The 20,611-nt window shown below is 36.7% G+C and overlaps 1 protein-coding gene across 1 annotated transcript in view; it reads right to left on the bottom strand.

The window, feature by feature from the left end:
• Positions 1-20,611, bottom strand: part of LOC137641382 (RING finger protein 17-like) — a 1,982,860-nt gene that overhangs the window by 988,375 nt on the left and 973,874 nt on the right. The window contains exon 13 of the mRNA XM_068373901.1: positions 12,360-12,558. Coding sequence (XP_068230002.1) covers positions 12,360-12,558 — 199 coding nt within the window. The remainder of the gene's footprint in view (positions 1-12,359; positions 12,559-20,611) is intronic.

The raw sequence follows: 20,611 nt of genomic DNA, 5'->3' as shown, positions 1-20,611 counted from the left end.
ATAACCGGCGGACTGACGACAGATCGAGGAGTCGCCAATGGTTCAGAGGGCTGCTGACTATGCGTACAGTGATCCCTCGCTACTTCGCGGTTCGACCATCGCGGATTCACCACTTCGCTGATTTTTTTCATAACGCATGAATATACATATATCGCGGATTTTCCGGAAATTTCGAAAATACCGGGATGTAACCGATGGTGCGAGATTGGAGAAAGTAAGGAAAATTGAATCATGATTGATTTTCAATATAAATAAAACTTTGAGGAACAACAAAGATATCATTTGTTAGAGAGATAGAGGTAAGGAATGGGAGGTAGTGAAAAGTAGCCCACAGAGAGAGAGAGAGAGAGAGAGAGAGAGAGAGAGAGAGAGAGAGAGAGAGAGAGAGAGAGAGAGAGAGAGAGAGAGTGTGTTGTTTTAAATGTAATAAACAAAAAAATTTGATAGGTTATAACACATTGGTGCTTATTTAATATCAACTGTATAGACGGTTTGAATAAGTTAAGAAATGGTATAAACGATACTTTGTTAGTGTATTCGTACGCTCTCAAGAGCGGCAGCTAGACGTCAGCTGATCTGATCACAGTCAAAAGTAATACAAAAAGAAGTCAACAATACTCGATTTTTAAAACACACCCAAAACTTAAAAACAAAAGTACACGCTTTCTTAATGTGCAATTAACTATTTAAAGAGTAGCAATTTTCTAGAATAAAATGATGTTTCCCCAAAAATAGTGGTTTGCTGATGAAATCGGATGCCGTATTTTTAGCAACGATTGAAATGGATGTAAACTCGGCATAATTTTTTCGTTTCGTATTTAATTGACACTAAGAAAACTAATTTTAGTTTCTTCATCTATATGTAAGTATTGTATAACACGAGAGAGAGAGAGAGAGAGAGAGAGAGAGAGAGAGAGAGAGAGAGAGAGAGAGAGAGAGAGAGAGAGAGAGAGTGTGTGTGTGTGTGTTGTTTTAAATGTAATAAGAGAGAGAGAGTGTGTGTGTTGCTTTAAATGTAATAAACAAAAAAATTTGATAGGTTATAACACATTGGTGCTTATATAATATCAACTGTATAGACGGTTTGAATAAGTTAAGAAATGGTATAAACGATACTTTGTTAGTGTATTCGTACGCTCTCAAGAGCGGCAGCTAGACGTCAGCTGATCTGATCACAGCCAAAAGTAAAACAAAAAGAAGTCAACAATACTCGGTTTTTAAAACACACCCGAAATTTAAAAACAAAAGTACACGCTTTCTTAATGTGCAATTAACTATTTAAAGAGTAGCAATTTTCTAGAATAAAATGATGTTTCCCCAAAAATAGTGGTTTGCTGATGAAATCGGATGCCGTATTTTTAGCAACGATTGAAATGGATGTAAACTCGGCATAATTTTTTCGTTTCGTATTTAATTGACACTAAGAAAACTAAGTTTAGTTTCTTCATCTATATGTAAGTATTGTATAACACGAAGAGAGAGAGAGAGAGAGAATGAATCAGCTGTTGTAATCGAATGCCGTGTTTTTGTTTCGTGAGAATTTCATCGCCACGACTAACAACATACTGTACAGTACTGAACTTTACAGTATTATACAGACTACTGTAATATGATAAAGTAAAATATTTGCAATAACCTATTTTATATGAAATGGGGCTATTTTTTTTGTTTAAAATCTACATTTACGTACGTAAAACAACTCTCTCTCTCTCTCTCTCTCTCTCTCGTAAATTGTTTTCCTGCTTTGCTACGTATGTATGATTTTATATAGATACGGTAAATAATATTTGTAATAACATATTTTCTAAAAGCTTTTACTGTAATATCATTATTTATCACTTTCATCATGCGCGTTAAATGCCTTCGTTTGTTTAGTACGATCGAAGATGGAGCATACTTTATGACACCGCCCATAAAGAAAAACATTTCATTTGGAAGTCCTAAGAAAAATTAAGTAAAACATTAATAATAACAAAATCAACATACTGTATAATCAATATAATCGATGCAAAAACTAACCTATACACAGATGTGTACACTAAATGCGTTTGTTTCTTCATTATGATCAGAGATAAACGTAAACAAAACATTGGTTGCCATTTTTATCGTGCTTTTTGCCGTGTTTAGGAAACGCATGATATAAAATCGCCTTTAATATTTGTGCCTGTTTTACTTTAGGGTACTGTAGTACATGCATTAAGTGTTCTGTACATTAAAGGGTAGTTTGTTAACAGTACTACGTACAAGGGAAGGTTTTAAAAGTCTGAATATACATGTTAAAAAAATACGTAAATATGGTGTCACTACTTCGCGGATTTTCACCTATCGCGGTCGGGTGTGGAACCTATCTACCGCGATAAACGAGGGCTCACTGTATAGTTTTCACCACTACCCAGTCACATTGAATACTGACTAGGATGGTGTGACTTCTGTCAGCGACCCGCTGACAGCCGACAAGTCACTGACATGCCGGAGAACTGCTAGCCATATCGGTACTGAAGTACTGTGCAAGTTAACTTACCCCCAAGTACTAGCCTTGACGGTAATATGCCAGTTGTATAGGGGTATACAATACCCTGTACATCTGTAGTATAGGACCATATCACAGGCAGAAATCTTTGGTACATAACCATACAATAGAATGGTTTTCCAGTATGCTGTGCTTCTAAGCACAATCTCTTGCTGAGACCTACCTGATTTGGGGGATCCACTCCCCCCCCCTTTTTTCTACGCTGACTCTTCATCAGCCTCTTTGATTGTCATTATTAATTCCCCGGCCGTAGGCGCTGTTTACGCTACTCTATCCTTATGGGCTAGAATCTTCCATCAGGCCATTCTTGAAAGGAGATGCCCTAGAATCAATAATTAGGAAGGCCGCAGCAGTTGGCTGGAAGGATTCACACGTATGTGTCTCTCCTATTCTTTTCCAGCGTACTTATCCTAAGCTTTATACAATAGAAAGGAATCTTCTATTACAGTGAAACCCTGAAAAGCTGATATAGGCAAACGGTCAGGTTTGGCCTAAAAGGAGAACAGAAGGGTTTCTTAGTTCTCCTTGGGATGTTAAACAGCATCCCACAGTTACAATAACCATTGTTCCACAGACAGTCAGATATGTACACCTTCTGATCATGCGAAGCAAACAGACGCTTCTGGTAGGAGGGAAGTTCCTCCTGGATGGCTGGACCTTCGATCCTTGGGTCCAAGGCCTATGTCCATTTCCATTCTAGTCTCATCTTGATGAGACTAGAATGGAAATGGACATACCTCCACCATCCTTTCCTAAACTCTTCTTATATTCAATTCCCCCTAGAAGAGTATACCTCAGAGCTCTAGAGCATACTAGCGGTGAGGAAAGTAGAGTCCATCGATTTCCAAGGAAGGCTGTTTAGTGTTCACGTGAAAGATTCAAGAAAACTCTGAGTCATTCTGGACTTGGCACCACTCAACAAGTTCCAATAAAACAGCAAGTTCAGAATGTTGATCCTTCTGAACATAAGGACCTTATTCTGTAAGGGGTGTTGACAATCTAGCCAGACCTGGAAGACGTCTATCAGCAACTTCCAGTCAGTCACCCCCTCCCCTCCTACCTAGGATCCAAGTTACAGAAGATAACATATATCCTAGACAAGATTCTCGTCGGACTAGATTCAGTCCTATGATCTTCACAGAATTAGCAGACACAGTCAAGCGAAATCAAGCCTAGAAAGAGTTCAGGCAACAATGGCCCTGGACGACAGGCTGGGGTGGGCAGCATCCGAAACGACTGTTTATGAGCATCCATGGAGATAATCCGGCCCCGGAACATCGAGGATGCAAATAACTTCAAGAAGTCTCGATTCTCTCCAGCTCAGGGGCTTCAATGTTTTTAAAAAATCATTGAAACCTGTAGTCACCCTAACGCTCCTTTCCCTTGGGGATGTAAAAGGAGATCGCAAGGTCTGTCAAGAGACTATTGTAATCAGTCAGGGTTCCATGACGCTAACAGGGAGGAGTTTCGAACTCTCTCCAGTTCACGATAATGACAGACCTAGTGCTACGTGCACAACTATAAGATGCGTTAAGAGGCTGGAGAAGATACGCATCAAACGCTCAAAGAGATCTAATAGGACCAATGATGGTCATTCCCTCTTCGCTTACCCTACAATGACCAAAGGCCACGGACCCGTAGGCCATTTTATCCCTGTAATGGGTGGAGAAACTCTCTCCACACAGATCAGACCTCCTCAGGTTGATCTGGGGCATCAAAGCGATAATGAGGCGTCGAAACTGTTGAGGATAAGGGACGTCTCATTTCATTAGGGAATGCTAGCCATCCCTTCCTTAAGGGAATGGCGCCTATCAGCAGCTCTTTTATATATGATCCGCAAGGTGACAGCGGATGCTCTTCTCGGGTTCAACCCAATAGAGTTGGAATGGTACACGAACGCAGACCCATTCCCTCCCAGATGGGAGCAAGTCCCTAAGCTGCAGATCGTTCTCTTCATCACGAGCGTTATCAAGATACTATCTCGTTATTTAGCACCATACGAGGATCCTCTAATGCAGGTAACAGACATGTCTCTACAATAGAAGTGATGGACTTAGAATTCCTGTTCAGCCCATCAAATTTCCTCCGGAAGGCCCTCTACATGCCGAGACCCTTCCAGGGAAGAGGGGCTCTGTTAGCTCCCAGGTAGCCCAAGAACACACCGTTCCTTGTAATGAAGGAACTGAGGCTGAGGCTAGTCCTAGCTATGCACCTAGGATTATCCAGGAGGTTCAGAAGTTTTCTGCCTTCAATTTATCACAGTACACCTGATCCCTTCATCTTATGAATTCCTTGCCCTTAACGGTTAGGAAAAAGACTGGGATCTCAAAAGGCAAAATAGAATTCCTAGAAGAATACAAGTCTAGTCAACTAGAAGACAATACGAGTCTTCTTGAGAAAAGTAAGTTGCTTTGTAAAGCAAAAGGGTCCGAAAGCAATCTCATGATCTTCTGCCTGTCCTCTATCCACCCCTATATTCAAGGTCTGGCGGCCAACAGCACGATGGCCCTTGAGGAAGGAGGCAGTGTATCCTTGGATACTATGAGAAGTTTAGTTCTTCGGCCTTGTCCCCATCTAAACCCTTGAGTAAGCACCAAGGGTATGGCCGACCTTGCAAGAGAGGTCACTTGATTGGATATTTGGATCCATGGACCAATATCTATGTGCAAGTCAGCCCCGACTAGACCTCTTCTATATGCCCTTTAAATGGATCTGACGACTTAGCTTAGGCCTGCAGCGCCACTAAAGCCCATCTCATGGTCTTTGGACAAGGTCCTACATTATGCCTCACCTGTGAACAATGAGTGTTCCCTCAAGGATCTAACCTAAAAGGTTATTTTTTTGGTTCGCTACAGCCTCTGGGGCTAGAGTTAGTGAAATAGTGGCCCTATCTGGGGATGAGGGCCACATTAAGTGGGAGAACTGCATCTCTTTCCTGATCTAACCTTTCTCACTAAAGACGACCTACCCACTAAGAGGTGGGATTCCTGGAAAATCTGCCCTCTGAAGGAAGATGTCTCTCTAGGTCTGCTAGAGCGTCTAAGGTCTATCTTCATAGAACTTCAGACTTCAGGAGAAACAGCTCTTTACAGGAGAAAACTTTGGATCAAATTATCCCTACAACTGAGGGCGAAGCTCACCTACCTTATTCGCGGAGCGGATCCTGACAGTACCCCTGCAGATAAAGATCCGAGAAAATTTGCTTCATCACTGAACTTTTCAGTGTGTGGACTTCAGCCTCTTCGCTCATTTACTAATCGGAGGTTGTCCAGTGTGTCTTACAGACACTATACTAAGCAAATCTATGGATTGAAGCATTATGTGGTGGTAGCAGGTGCTATTTTGGACCCTGTTGTCTAGGTCTGCGATGAACAGTAAATTGATTGGGACTATCAATTAAAAGAAGAATGGGTCAGCATTTTTTGTGTGACCTCCCTTTGAATAAGTGTTGCCAAGGTAACACTAAATCTGTTCAGAATCTCAGGTGTGAAATTATATGGATACCACTAGTGCCGTGTGTACATAGTACACAGTGTTGTTAGACTATTTAGTGTACAGAGATTATAGAGAAAAGTCTTGTTAAAAGAGCTTTTCTTCAGTCTGAGAGTGGCACTTATCATTTTTCCCCTTTCAAAAAAGGGAACATTAATTTCTGTGTATGTCTCTTGTATAATTTCCTTATCATGCTACATTCATTTAGCATGTAGTCATTTATTAGGAATAAATGTCTTTTAAAATGCAGTTGCGTCCTAATTCGCCCAACAATTGCATGTTTAAGATGCCAGAGTTCCTTGACTTACTCATGTAAGTATTTCTCATATCTTTGTATGCCTACAAACAACGGATAAGGACACTGATATTGGTTCCGCAATATATACAATCCTTGAGACCGTTTGTATTCTCAGTGTATACTTATGTTTGTTCATACAATATATGCTACCTTGAGGCCCCTTTCCTAACGTCTAAAAATTATTCTTCCCTGCAGAGGGCAGGAAGCACTAACATTGTTATGCTTAGTGATAATGACATATAACGGTAATGTTGTCCCATGGTTAAGGCACTGACAAAAATCCACATACATTAATTCTCTGGTATGCTTCCATCAGGACGTCATGGCTTGAGCCCAAAAAACGGATTTTGAGCGAAGTGAAAAATCTATTTTTGGGTGAGATGGCCATGACGTCCTGATGGACCCACCCTTCTTTTCTATGAAAAGATCTTCACGGTTTCCCCCCCTGATCTACTGTATCTGTAGCACCTTGCTCAACGCTACAAGAAATGACCGCCAGAGGGAGTTGGCGCGGTTGTGATACGATAGTAGTAGGGGAACCAGGGTAATCTTTATTGCGGCTACCCTTCTAATTCTGCCACATATCCCCCTCGAAGCGTAAAGGCTATTCGGGGTACAGATTGCCATGTGGCGTGTCAAGAATACGTCCCCTGATTATATACGATACCCTTGAGAGTAATCTTAAAGGGACTCGCGCCAGAAGTTAGAATTCTGTGAAACCTTTGGTTTGATTCTCTGGAAATATCACTGTAGTCATATATACCCCTCGGAAGCTACTAAAGGAACCTTCCATCAGGACGTCATGGCCATCTCACCCAAAAATAGATTTTTCGCTGTTATTTTACAATAAAATAAATACAAGTAGAGTAGAAATGTGTGTCTTTATTGTTTCTGTGACCTTCAAATATATCAATAATGTGTTTGTTCAAGTTTCATAGTAACCAAATCCCAAAATAGAGACTTTCCTTATGTCCAGGAACGTAACATCCCTTATTATCATTATTTCTTGTGGAGAAATTATGTTCCATTAACATGATTTCCGTTAACACGACATCTCAAGGAACATCAATTGTGTTAACGAGGAGTTAACTGTATGGAAAATCTATGTTTCGGATAATTAGGTTAGCCTACCAACAGGTTCACACAACATAACCCGAGCACAGTACTAAAAATAAATAAAGATAAAATTACTGGTAAACATTCATATTTTACTAAAACATAAAACTACATACCATAATTAAAATCATTATATTATATGACTTTAGGTCAATCATTCCAAACGATTAACCTATTTACGAACTATATGCAATTAGAATACCCTAGCAACAACACAACAGAGGAACAGAAAATAAATATTTTCATAATTCCAAAAGTATCTCTCGTATAATGGGTAAACCCTGACTTTTTTCATCCAAAACTGGTCTTAAAATTTTGCCCTTTAGACCATAATATACAGTAATCTTATGAAGAGACAAAAGTGACAGTATACACTTTTTACAATCAACTCAGAGACGGGGGATCCCTCCAATCTCATTTTTAAAAACCAAAGTACTTTTTACATGGATGATTGCCTCGTGTGGATCTGTGAGGGGAGATGGGAAAAAGTGGATAAGTTGTCCTACCACAAGAAGTGTATGTTTATAGAGGCAAACATCAGTAATGAAGACATAACTAGTTTGAAATGGATTTGTCCACACTGTGTAGATGAAGCCATTAAGGCCAAGACAATTATATTGAAAATGGCGAAGGAACTGAGAATGAAAGACCTTCATATAATTGAAAATGAAGAGAAAATAGCTGAATTGGAAAGGCAAATTAAGGAATACACTGCGAATGCAGCAAATTCCACCCACATCACTGATCTCACAGAAAGTTGATAATCTATCGATGAATATGGAATCAATTAAGTAAATACTTCAAACACTAATGGACCCAAAAGAAGAGAAAATGACATATGCTGACAAAGTTAAAGAAAAATATCTGCAATTGAGTAAATTGACTAAAGCATCAACTAAAATTGCTGACAGAAAAAACGAGGTTGAACACGCACTCAACACGAGGTCAAGTTCAAATATTAATGTTGTAAACTTTGCTGGTGAAAAGATCCTAGAGGAAGCAGCAAACAAGATTCAAACCATGGTTTCTGACACCAAGATGAGGAAAATTGGAAAATTAAACCTAAAATAATGATATGCAATATATACAATGATGAAGATGAAGTAGTAAATCCCTTGATTCAAAGAAATTGTTGTCTGGACCGTATCCAAAACATAGAAGAGAAGATAAGTCTGGTATTCCAGAAAAGTGGTGCAGGTGGGACTACCCACTATTTGTTGAAATGTGATCCTGAAGTTTGGAAAGCTATTCATGATAATGGTGACAAAGTTATGTTGCAATGATCACCAGCTACTATTGTCAAAGGTATGGACATTTTGAAAAAGATTTTAAGTTTAAGACTGATGATAAAGTTTGCGGGAAATATTCAGAAAAACCTTCCACGATAAAATGTAATTCGCAATGAGTAAAATTTATAAATTCCATAAATAAACCAAATGACCCCACAGTGATTTCAAGAAATTACAAAGATCATGATTTGAAATTGAAAAGACTAGCAAGAATTGGTAACCATGGATGCTATGGATGTTATTTACTGGGACTACGTAAATATACACTCTGTTAGTAATAAAACTATTCAAATTCGAGAATTGATAAATGAGAAATATTTAAACATACTGTACTAGCATTATCTGTAACATGGTTAAATATCTTTCAAAAGCCCAAGATCGCTGAAATGACCCGGCCCCCCACACATGCTTTCTTTCATATTCTGAGAGTGAATTGAATTGAATATAAAATTTAAACTTTAAGCCAAGCACTCCGTCATCAAAGGCCATTCAGCGCTATACAATGCAAATTAATCAATCTTACCTGCACTGTCGCAACATTTGCTATTTCAATTTAGAAAATTACAAAAGTTTCATACAATAACACCTGAATTCAAAATAAGGGATTAAAAGGATATATTCTGAGAGAGGGCAGGTTCTTCGTTCAAAAGGGTTCCTCAAATCTCAAGATGTTAAATAGAACTAGTGTAAGAAGCTTTGAATATATTAAAATATACTTTATGCATAAAAAAATATCCATTGTAATAGTTTATAAACCTCCAAAAACAAATACTGGTATCTTCTTTGCAAAATTAAGTGAACTCATTGAGATGATTATCATGAAAAAAAATTAATTATTTATTTGAGGAAACTTCAATCTTTGGATGAATGATGCATCAAATCTTGATACTTTACTATTTAAGAGTTATTTGAATCATATAAATTGGTGAATAATGTTGACTATGCAACTACTTGGACCTAGTTCTAAGTGATGGAATGAATAACATTGTATCTGATATAAATGTAGAAGAGAAGTGTACAATCTCTCCAGTGCACAAACTTATTACATTTAGACAACCTCTACTGAAACACGCAATAGTGAAGAAAATAAACTTTAAATATAAATCAAACTTTTCTCCTATTGTATTTATTGAAGAGGTTATAAAAAGAATAAACGATGCCATGAGTATTACCTGTGATTGTAATAACTGTTTGTTGAGTGCTATGTGTGTTGACTGCCTTATGACTATATATAATATGGCAAGTAAAAGTGAATATGATACCATGTGTCCACTGAAGTAAGGAAAGAAGGTGGAATTGGTTATAAACTGAAAGTACATGGGTAGAATACAAAACTGCAATGTGCCAATATAATTTCCTACTAAGAAGGAAAAAAGTGAAAGACCCGCCAAGCAGCAACAGACAAATATGTTATATCGTTTCCTAAATGGTATAATGGGAAATGTAAATGAAAAAAGGCTAGCAGAGGGGTACAGTGACCAGGAACTAGCAAATAATTTTCTAGTATTCTTTAAACAAAATAAAAATATAACTAGGTCATATACAAATATTCAATATTAGATTAATCCTACACCAGATACACACATAAAAATTAACAAGATTCAATAATATAACACAAGACAATGTCACCAGGATTATAAAGAGAGAAAAGAAAACAAACTGTGCGATCGATCCAATGCCAATATCAGAAGTAACTGGAGAAAGAAACTTCTCTAGTCTAGCTGATGTAATTACGAGAATAACAAATACAAGCATTGATAATTGTATGTTTCCCAAATCTGAGCAAACGGCTACAGTTACACCACTTCTGAAAAATGCTCTAGATTATCAGATATTAAGCTCGTATATAACTATTTTGAATCTATCCTTTATTTCAAAACTGCTAGAATACGTAATTTTTCAACAACTAATTATTCACTTATAATAAATAGAAGCTTTGCCAGACAACTAGTGTGTTTATAGAAAATTGTACTTTACGGAGACAGCTATCTGTTCTGCTGTAAATGATAGTTAAAAACAAATTGGGTATTTTAATATTAACTGATCTTAGTGATACCTTTGATACAGCTGTATATGAACTGCTACTAAATGATCTAAAGTCCATCAGTATTGATGATAAAGCTTTTGAATACCTAAAAAACTTAGTTGACAGAAATTACTGCGTGCAAATTGGAAACTTATTCATTGCTAGTGTTAGGGAAATGATGACAATCAAATGACTAAAGTTAAATGAAAATAAACAATCTTATTCTGTATCTATATTATTGGTCTATTGAAGATACTTTCAAAGACATGGAGTGAAGTTTCAATCTATGTGCAGATGATACACAATTTTACTTCTCCATAAATGATATAGAGAGTACTCTGTCAAAAAAAACTTGTTATAAACTGTGTTATTACCAGGACTGACTACTATAACTCCATCAACTACAATTTAACAAAAGTGCAACTTAAGAAATTATAAAACATAATAAACAAAGGAGCAAGACTGATAAAAGGTGTCCCATCCCAAGAAAGGATCATTCCTATTCTGATTGATTTACACTGGCTGCCTATTAAAGAGAGAATAGAAATTAAAATATGTTCAATAAGCCATTAAGTTATCAGAACCAGACGTCCAAAATATCTAATGGAATTGCTACATATTGTGCTGCCAACAAAGCGTGTTGGCACGATAATAGTTGCAGATAGTTTAAAATTATTGGAGCCAAGATATATGTCTACTGTAAGCTCTAGAGCCTTTAAATACGCGCCCCCAAGACTATACAATAAGCTTCCACATTTATCTGAAAGACTGAAGATCTTGGGCTTTCAAGGAAAAACTATAGACTTTCTTGTACTCCAAGCGCTTCGATAGTGTGGATTTGACACTATAAACGAGTAATATGCAGTGTGAAATGTTTAAGGCTTTGGAACAAACCTGATAAAATAACTGTGGAGGTCCTGTAGAGAGTAGAGTTTCCCTGCTGTATAGGACCAGAAAAGCAGCCCTTAAATTAAAAGTAAGTACTGTAGCGTTATATACTGTATTCTACTGTTCCGTACCCTTACCGTTTATAGTATGAAGTGTACAAGTGTGCATATGTACTGCATACTTTCTCGAATGCATTCTTTCCTTTACACAATACTTATAGTGTTATAGAAACCAAGTAAAAACAATATTAGGCAATACTTAGTGTGTTACTTGACCATGTGAAGGTAATAGGCTGCGAGTTGGTCGGGTTAGGAGCTATCCCACCCTAGGGCAGCAAATATTGTGGATTCTCAGTCTTTGTGCCTGTCTGTGTTACCTAACCCCTGCAATTAAAGAGGGCTGACTGTACTTGGCATGGACAGCATGGATGACCTCCCTCAAGGATGGGTCCCTATGCTATCAACAATCTGATGATACATTTTTCATTGACAGAACCTCTCAAGCAGGACTCTTGCTTGAAATACTCAATATGTCTGTACATATTGATTTACTGGCCCTGGAGCTTGGATGACAATATTTCTATGGCATTTTCTTGTATTGGATTCCTTGTTCTAGCCTTTCATAGTTTAGGTTATTGGAGACCACTTCCCCAAAAATAGGTTTTCCTTACTTTAAAACTACTTTTTGGTGTATTATGTTGAAATCACAACAAGGACTTACATGGTGTTACTTTATCTTGAGTTGAATTCAATGCACAAGAAGCTGAAGAATGTACATTGCTGCCCGATAAAGTTCTTACAGGAGGATATGCCAGTGAAAGAGCTGCAGAAGGTGATATATCTGGTAGACCATCCAACACTTTTGTTACCTTCGGGCGAGCTCCAGATGTTATCCATGCATTGTTTATCAAAGAAATTTCCTGGAAGATATTTGAATTTATTATTGATTAATCTAAAAGCAAAAAACATATCATTAATACTTGAACATTAACTAAATTTTGGGGCCTAAAAATTAATTTTATGGCATTTATCTGGTTTCAAAATGTTGACAGAGCAACTAAAACCAGAATCATCATCATCATCACAATAATGTATATAAATGAAACTCTTGTTAATGAGTTACCTTTGAATTGGATAAAGCAATAATAATGCGGTACAAGAAAAAGGTTAACTAAGAGCATAGTACAAAAATATTAATTTGTAATTTACGAACTTGATGTATGGCTTAATCCTATGATTTACAAACTAATTGTATAGCTTAAGCCTAAAGTAACATAAGGCCCAGCATTAGAGGTTCCTCAACCAGAAATATATCTTAAAATAGGACTTTTAGGACAAGAGATATGCAAATATTAAAAAAAAAAAAAACACACAATTACATTAGTCAGCTGCTCCCAAATAGAACTGTAACCAAGAAGTGTGCCCTGTGCAACAAATAGCACATAGTACTACAGATCCTTTACAATGTTCTTCAGTCCACAGCTATTATACTTTGTCATTTATTTTCATGTGCCTCTTTTTTCTCTTCTAAACTAGTTGTCCAATTCATTTACCTTATCATAATCTAGTTTTCAGAACATGTCTAAAACTGTGTCTTGGTAATCTCGCTAAACAATATTATAGTACACCCTGTCGTAATCCCTGAGGGTGTCACCAAGTTATTTTAGATAAAACAGGAAAGATAACGAATTTGGTCTGATATGCCACTAAATTCTTTGATGTACCATTCTTAATGATGCATCAAATTTTGAGGCTTCATAGTAGTATAGACGCCTTAGAGAGAATAAGTTTCTAAACTATGGCAACTTCACCATATTTTGTAATACAAAGAGAGTCCTGCAAGTTCTTCAACCTTTGAGCAACATTTTTCAACTCCCTCTAGTATCATTGGATATATTCTACATCCAGTTACTGTATCACCAGTTTTTTCTTTCATCATTTATGTCAGGGTGGTCCAACTACAGCCCTGCGGGCCAAATGTGGCCCTCTAACACTGTCCTAATTATGCATTGTTTTTTAATGTGACGAAACCTTACTGGACCTAAAATGATCTTTCCTGGATACTAAAAGAAATAAAAAATCATAAATGAAATAAAATCAACCAATCAATCAATCAATCACACTCACTCACTCACTCACTCACTCTCTCTCTCTCTCTCTCTCTCTCTCTCTCTCTCTCTCTCTCTCTCTCTCTCTCTCTCTCTCTATATATATATATATATATATATATATATATAAAACATGCGGTCAATAATAATAACAAATATAAGTGTAAGAAGATTTAATGGCAACAGTGTGAATAAATCGGAGATGGAGCCCCTGAAGTTTCGAATATTTTTCAGCTTTCCTCTGCTTACCAGTTAAGGACTTTTGTTCATATCGCCTTTAAATGCCGAGTCAAAATAAAAAAGAGAGTGCTCAGATGTGAACAGAGCATATGATATGAAGTGGGAAGAAGGATATTGTGTGGCAGCAAATAGGTTCAGTTGTTAAGGTTATATCGTTTGAAGGCATTGTGAGACATTGCACAAAGAGAGTATGCTAAATTTGTAAGAAAATCAAGAAGTGATCTATTGAATATCTTGAAAGGCAAACACCAACAGCAAAAGCATGGGCTACATAACTTCTGAAAACCACAAACAGTTAGTCTTACTGCTTCATAAGAACTTACTTTGGTGCTTGTAAGAAATAGAAAATGCTTTAGGGTGGGAGAATCAATAAAGCAGTGTGCAGTAAAATAGCATAAGAGTTTGATGAAGAGAGAGTACCCAGTAGCAAAGAAATTAGAAAGTGTGTCACTATCTCATCAAACAGTTGCAAGATGAGTGACTGAACTTGATCAGCATGTTTCCATGAAACTTAAAAATATAATGAAGCATTGCAAGTATTTTTCACTGGATCTAGATGACATCACTAATGAAAGTGACACATGCCAGTTATTCATATTTGCCGGCCCACTGACGAAAATTTTGTGGTACGCAAAGAACATGTCAAGATACAGTCATTGAATGCTGAAAACAGAGGTTCTGAGATATATGTTTCCTTCATATCATGGATCAATGAATATGGAGGGTTTAAAAAGTGTTTCTTCATAGTAACTGATGGTGCGAAAGCTATGGTTGACAGTAATTTCGGGTTAGTTGAGCTTTTAAATAAAAATAGAGTGCATTGCATTACTGCATTATTCTCCAAGAGCCTTATGAAGAAAAATATTGCAGATGAGTGATGTCAGCATTGTGAACTTACTCACAATACTGACATGACTCATCTGCAGAGGCGGAAATAGTTCCTTAGGCATAGAAAATCTATATTATTCCTTGAAAAACTGAACACAGAGTAGGGTGACCTGAGACTATATTCATGTGTTAGGGGGCTGAGTGCTGGAAAACACACAAACCCAGTGTCTTTTCTTTAAGGGAAGATATTCTACCATATCTAAAAATAAGCAGACTAGTAATTCAGAACAGTGCCAAATTGAGCTACACGATAAAGAGCTTCTTTACTCCCGGGCATTTCTTACACACGTGACTGCCTACCGGAACATATTAAAAATCAACCTACAAGAAAAATTACAGAATATTTTCAAGCTAGTAGGACATGAATCTCTCCATAGAAAGCTACCTTTTTCCAGTGAGTGCTGTAACAAGAATGATCTGACACACTTCCTTGCTTGTCATGAACTGAACTAAAATAATGGAGCAGACTTCTCATCTTTTTTTTTTTTTTTTGGAAAACTTGAAGGATTATATCGCGAGTTTGAGACAAGATTTAGATATTTTGAAAAATTGAGGTCCAGACACCTTTTTTCAATAATCTCATGGTAGCCTGTGTGGACACACAGCTACCTGAACTTCATCTTTTTTATGCTGAATACGCATGTGCGTGTTGATTTACTTTGATTGTACAGTATTTTGAAGTTAAACAGGAGCAGAGCTATGTAAATTTCTATTTTTTCTTTGCATATGATTAGAAAGTATTACTAAGTACCAGTATCTGAGTTGTTTGTATCTTTTTTTCTCTTTTTTATATCATGTATTTGAATTGTGATTTGAAGTTAAATATAAACAGAACTATATAATTTATTTTTCCTTATTTTTTGTTAAATTTTTGTTTTTTGTCTTGTTTCTGAACAAAAATATTTATATACAAGTATAGGGGAAAATATTATGGCACGGTGTGTAAACTCTTCAAGTGTATCTACATACTTGGTGAAACAAGCACTTTGATATAAGGAAATGAATCGTCTCCCTTCGGGGGAAAGTGCTTCCCCTTCAGTTACTGCTCCAGGAATTATAATTCTAGTATTCATTTCCTTCAGTGGCTCGTGCCATCAAGGATTTTATGTAATGTGGCTCTTGGTATGGAAAAGGTTGGACTACCCTGATTTACATAATTGAAAATTTTACAAAATTGTAAAATTATATGTAAATGGAACAGAAATTTATTCAGCTTTATGATGATAAATGTTGTAGTTCATTTTTTTAAATTTTTGTTAAGATAGACTCGCAAAATGTCCAAATAATAGGCTATGTATCTTAATAGCAACATTATTTGGTGAGGGGTTGGGGTTCAAAAGCTTAATATTTTTAACTGAACCAAACCATTAACTAAAAGGCTTTTTTAGTGACTGTATTCATATATGCAGGGAACATTTAATCAGATCCTGCACAACGATAGCATATGTTAATATATCTGGAAATGAGAAAGCTGGCAAGCAAGCAAAGCAAACAGCTGCCAAATTATTTCCCGGAAAATATCCAATTTTATTTCTAAGACTTTCACCCTAAAATCAGGAGCAACATATTTGAAATGTGGCAAATCAGTTGAAACTCCATTCATTCAAATGAAATTAAGAGATCACAAGAACACCACCACCTTGAAAGTATATCAACATGCCACAGAGGTGGGAAAGAGAGCAATGTTATAGATTAAGAATTAGTCCCACATATATAACGCATGGATTTTTATCAATAATGATGTCGAACCCTACTGTGAAGATTGCGTGGTCTCTATTATAAGAAATATGCCAGTCAAATGTCCTGACTATGGAAATCTTTGAAATTGTTTACTTTACAGAGAGAGAGAGAGAGAGAGAGAGAGAGAGAGAGAGAGAGAGAGAGAGAGAGAGAGAGAGAGAGAGAGAGAGAGAAAAAAAAAACTTTCATAAGCTCTTGATATATTGTAAATTATTATTATTATTTCTATTTTTATTATTATTATCATTATTATAATTATTATTATTATTATTATCATTATTATTACTAGCTAAGCTACAAACCTAGTTGGAAAAGCAAGAATCTATAAGACCAAGGGCTCCAACAGAGAAAAATAGCCCAGTGAGGAGAGGAAATAAGAAAATAAATATAAGTATTAATGAAAAATTAAAATAAAATATTTAAAAAACATAACATTAAAACAGATATTTGATATATAAACTATAAAAGGACTTATGTAAGCCTGTTCAACATAAAAACATTTGCTGCAACTTTGAAATTTTTCAAGTTTTACAGATTCAACTACCCGATTAGGATGATCCTTCCACAACTTGGTCACAGCTGGATTAAAACTTCTAGAGTACTGTGTAGTATTGAGCCTTATGATGGAGAAGGCCTCACTATTAGAATTAACTGCATACCTAGAATTATGAGCAAGATGGAACTATCTGGGAAGATCTGAATGTAAAGGATGGTCAGAATTATGTAAAATATTATGCAACATGCATAATGAACTAATTGAATGACTGTGCCACAGATTAATATCTTCATCAGGAATAAGAAATTTAATAGACCGTAAGTTCCTGTTCAACAAATTAAGATGAGATTCAGAAGCTAAAGACCAGACAGGAGAACAATAGAGTGATACCTCTACATACGATCTTAATTTGTTCCGTGAGCTGCTTCGTATGTTAAAACGATCGTATGTTGGAGCAAATATTCCCATAAGAATACACTGTAATTTGTTTAATTTGTTCCTCAGACTAAAAACCCATGATAACTCCTTAATAAATTGCTACACATAATTACACATAACATGAATACAATTGAATAATACAGAAATATCTAAAAAAGAATAATAAAGAAATAAATAAAAAAGGTGTTTTTATTAACACTTTACCTTAGAGACAGGCCAGCGCAGGTGTAGGGATTGCTACGCAGGAGAAGACGAAAGATCAGCGAGGAGGTAGAGACGGGGACCGCCACCGGCAACCACCCCCATAGAACGCTATGAAGGGTATGTGTACCAGAGCGGCCAGCTAAGTAGGAGAACAATGTTAGCCCTACCACTCCACCCAAGGGAGGAGATGTAGGACTAAGGACAGAGGAGGAGATGTAGGACTAAGGACAGAGGTGTGTAGGCAAGCCTACACCAAAGGGAAAGGTGGGGAGGGAGAAGAATGGGTCTTTCTAAAGAGGAGACTCTGCATGAGAACGGCCACCAGGGTAAGGGAGAACGCTCCCTAACCTAGGCTAGGTAGCCCCGATCGAGAACGGTACTAATGTACCGTCTCAAACTATAATAAGGTAGAGTCAACCCCCAGAGCTTAACCTACAGTATGAGGGCTAACTCCTAGGCTAGGAAAGCTGAAAGACGCATCGCTACTTGCAGGGAGGAAGGAGTAACCCAACCAGGTGCAACTGAGGAAGGGCAGGGCCCTTCCTTATCTCAGGCACGACCCTAAGGGAGGGTCATTCCCTTAGGGTAGGCAGAGAAGCGATAAATACTCTGGTTGTAGACGAGATTCCCCTATATAGAAGGGGAAGCAAGTCTACCAGAGGGAATGCCCGCAGGCAGGGGGAATAGGGAGCATATAAGGGTTCCTACATTAGGTTAGGAGGGGATGATACACAATCAACACTGTCCCTTATATGGTCCCCAAAGGCGAAAACACTTACATCACAGTAAATAGTATGTTTAATAATGCCACAATCTTCATAACTTAACTTAGGAACACAGGTATATATAATGCATGAAAACAAGCACTAAGCTGTCCAGCCTAGGGGATAAGCTAGCGATCTAGTATGGGGTCGAACAGCGACCGAGTCTGATGAGCGCTAAAACACGATATAAGGATTCCTTAGCTATGAAGACCAAATAACTAATAATATTAATTAGTTAAATGATCGGAGAGGGCTGTTCTGGCTAACTAAATAAAGCATGCAACATGAACATTGGCACCATAAAATGGCGCGTCCGGTGTCGGCACAGCTCTGCCACAAAACACAATATTTTACGAAAAGTAGAAGTTACTTTACGGCTAGAACTTATTTAAACAATACTGGGACCTGGTACTCAACTTTCCAGAAGAAGGTGAGGCTGAAGGTAGCGACATAACGGCGATGTAAGCTGATAAACAAAGCACTTGGAAAAATCCTACTTAGCAAAGAAGCTACAGGCAAAAGGATGAGGACGGACGGATGAGTGTAACTGTGGAACGGCTCCTCAGTTACTCAACCACCTTTCCATATCGAAGTGTTAACTCTATATGGGGTGCAGATAGCTATGTGGCGTGTTAATACATACGTCCCCTGTTGATATACAATATCCTAGAGGGAAACCTTTAGGGTACTCGCACCAGAAGTTAGAATTCTGTGATAACCTTTAGTTTAATTCTCTGGGAATATCCACTGTAGTTAAATATACCCAAGGAAGCTATTGAAGGAACCTTCCATCAGGACGTCATGGCTTGAGCCCAAAAATATTCTTAAAAAAAATATACAAATCAACAACTCACAAACCAGTTTACTTTATTAAAGAATTATGTTAACACAAATTATGCCTTGACAATGCAGAGAATTAACGATTAAGTAAAGGATAAGAAAATAAGGATTTCAATAGATAAAAAAAGTTGCCAGCGTGATTATTGGTACCCTGGACGACGCTCAGAAGCTGAAAATTTACTAGCTTTACTCAGAATAACTCAAAGAGGTCAACAGCTCAACAATTGCTTAGCTATTTATGACAACCATTGATTTGCTTTGTCCAGAAGGCATCCAACACGCGACTGTTCTTGTCCTTACAGTCACAGCACCTTAAAGTATCAAAGGCACTTAAGGCTACTTTCCTGGAAATGATACACCTAACATGTGTAGCCTACTCAATTCACCGGATAGAAAAGCATGAATGTGAATGGTTTTCCAGTGATGATAATTAGTGTATAATGGCAAAAAAACAAAAGGCTTAAGGCTTTATCAGGGTGTGATGCATTTAAGGAAATTGCACCTCAATTTGCACTGTCACCACATTTCTAATTTGAACAAGTTCAAAAAATCATAGAGTTTAGACAATAGTGATACTTTTAGTTCCACTATGTGAAGGAACTTGGAATAAAGCACTATACAATGATCTTCCATTCATTGCAACAAAATATGTAAACATTCCAGAGGCCATCAATGCAGTGGAGAGAAAAACATACCTTTGAAATATCTTGAGACTATCATTGTGGATTTTACAACAGTTTCTGGTAAAAATTTATAATTCTTCAAGTGAAAAAATCAAAGAAGTTCTTGGTGTAAATAAGACATGGACAAATAGAAAATTCATGGAAAGACAAAGAATGATGCAGATGGTGAAATGGATTCACAGATTGTGGCATGCTTAAAGCATATTCCAGTTATGTCAGTGGATATGGAAGGACAATTCTCACTCTTCAAACACCTTTTGTATGATAAAAGGCAAGTGAATCCATCAAGAAAGTGCTTATTCCATGTAAACAGACAGATTAATAAATAAATAAATATATATATATATATACATATATATATATACATACATATATATATATATATATATATATATATATATACATATATATATACATACATATATATACATATATATATATATATATGTATATATATATATATATAGATAAAGATATGTATATAAATATATATATATATATATATATATATATATATATATATAGATAGATAGATAGATATAGATATATATACATATATATATATTTATATC

The sequence above is a fragment of the Palaemon carinicauda genome, chromosome 5 (genome assembly GCF_036898095.1).
Source record: "Palaemon carinicauda isolate YSFRI2023 chromosome 5, ASM3689809v2, whole genome shotgun sequence".
Classification (NCBI taxonomy): Eukaryota; Metazoa; Arthropoda; class Malacostraca; order Decapoda; family Palaemonidae; genus Palaemon; species Palaemon carinicauda.
Note: the sequence above shows the minus strand (reverse complement) of the source record. Positions and strands in the feature narration are given on the sequence as shown.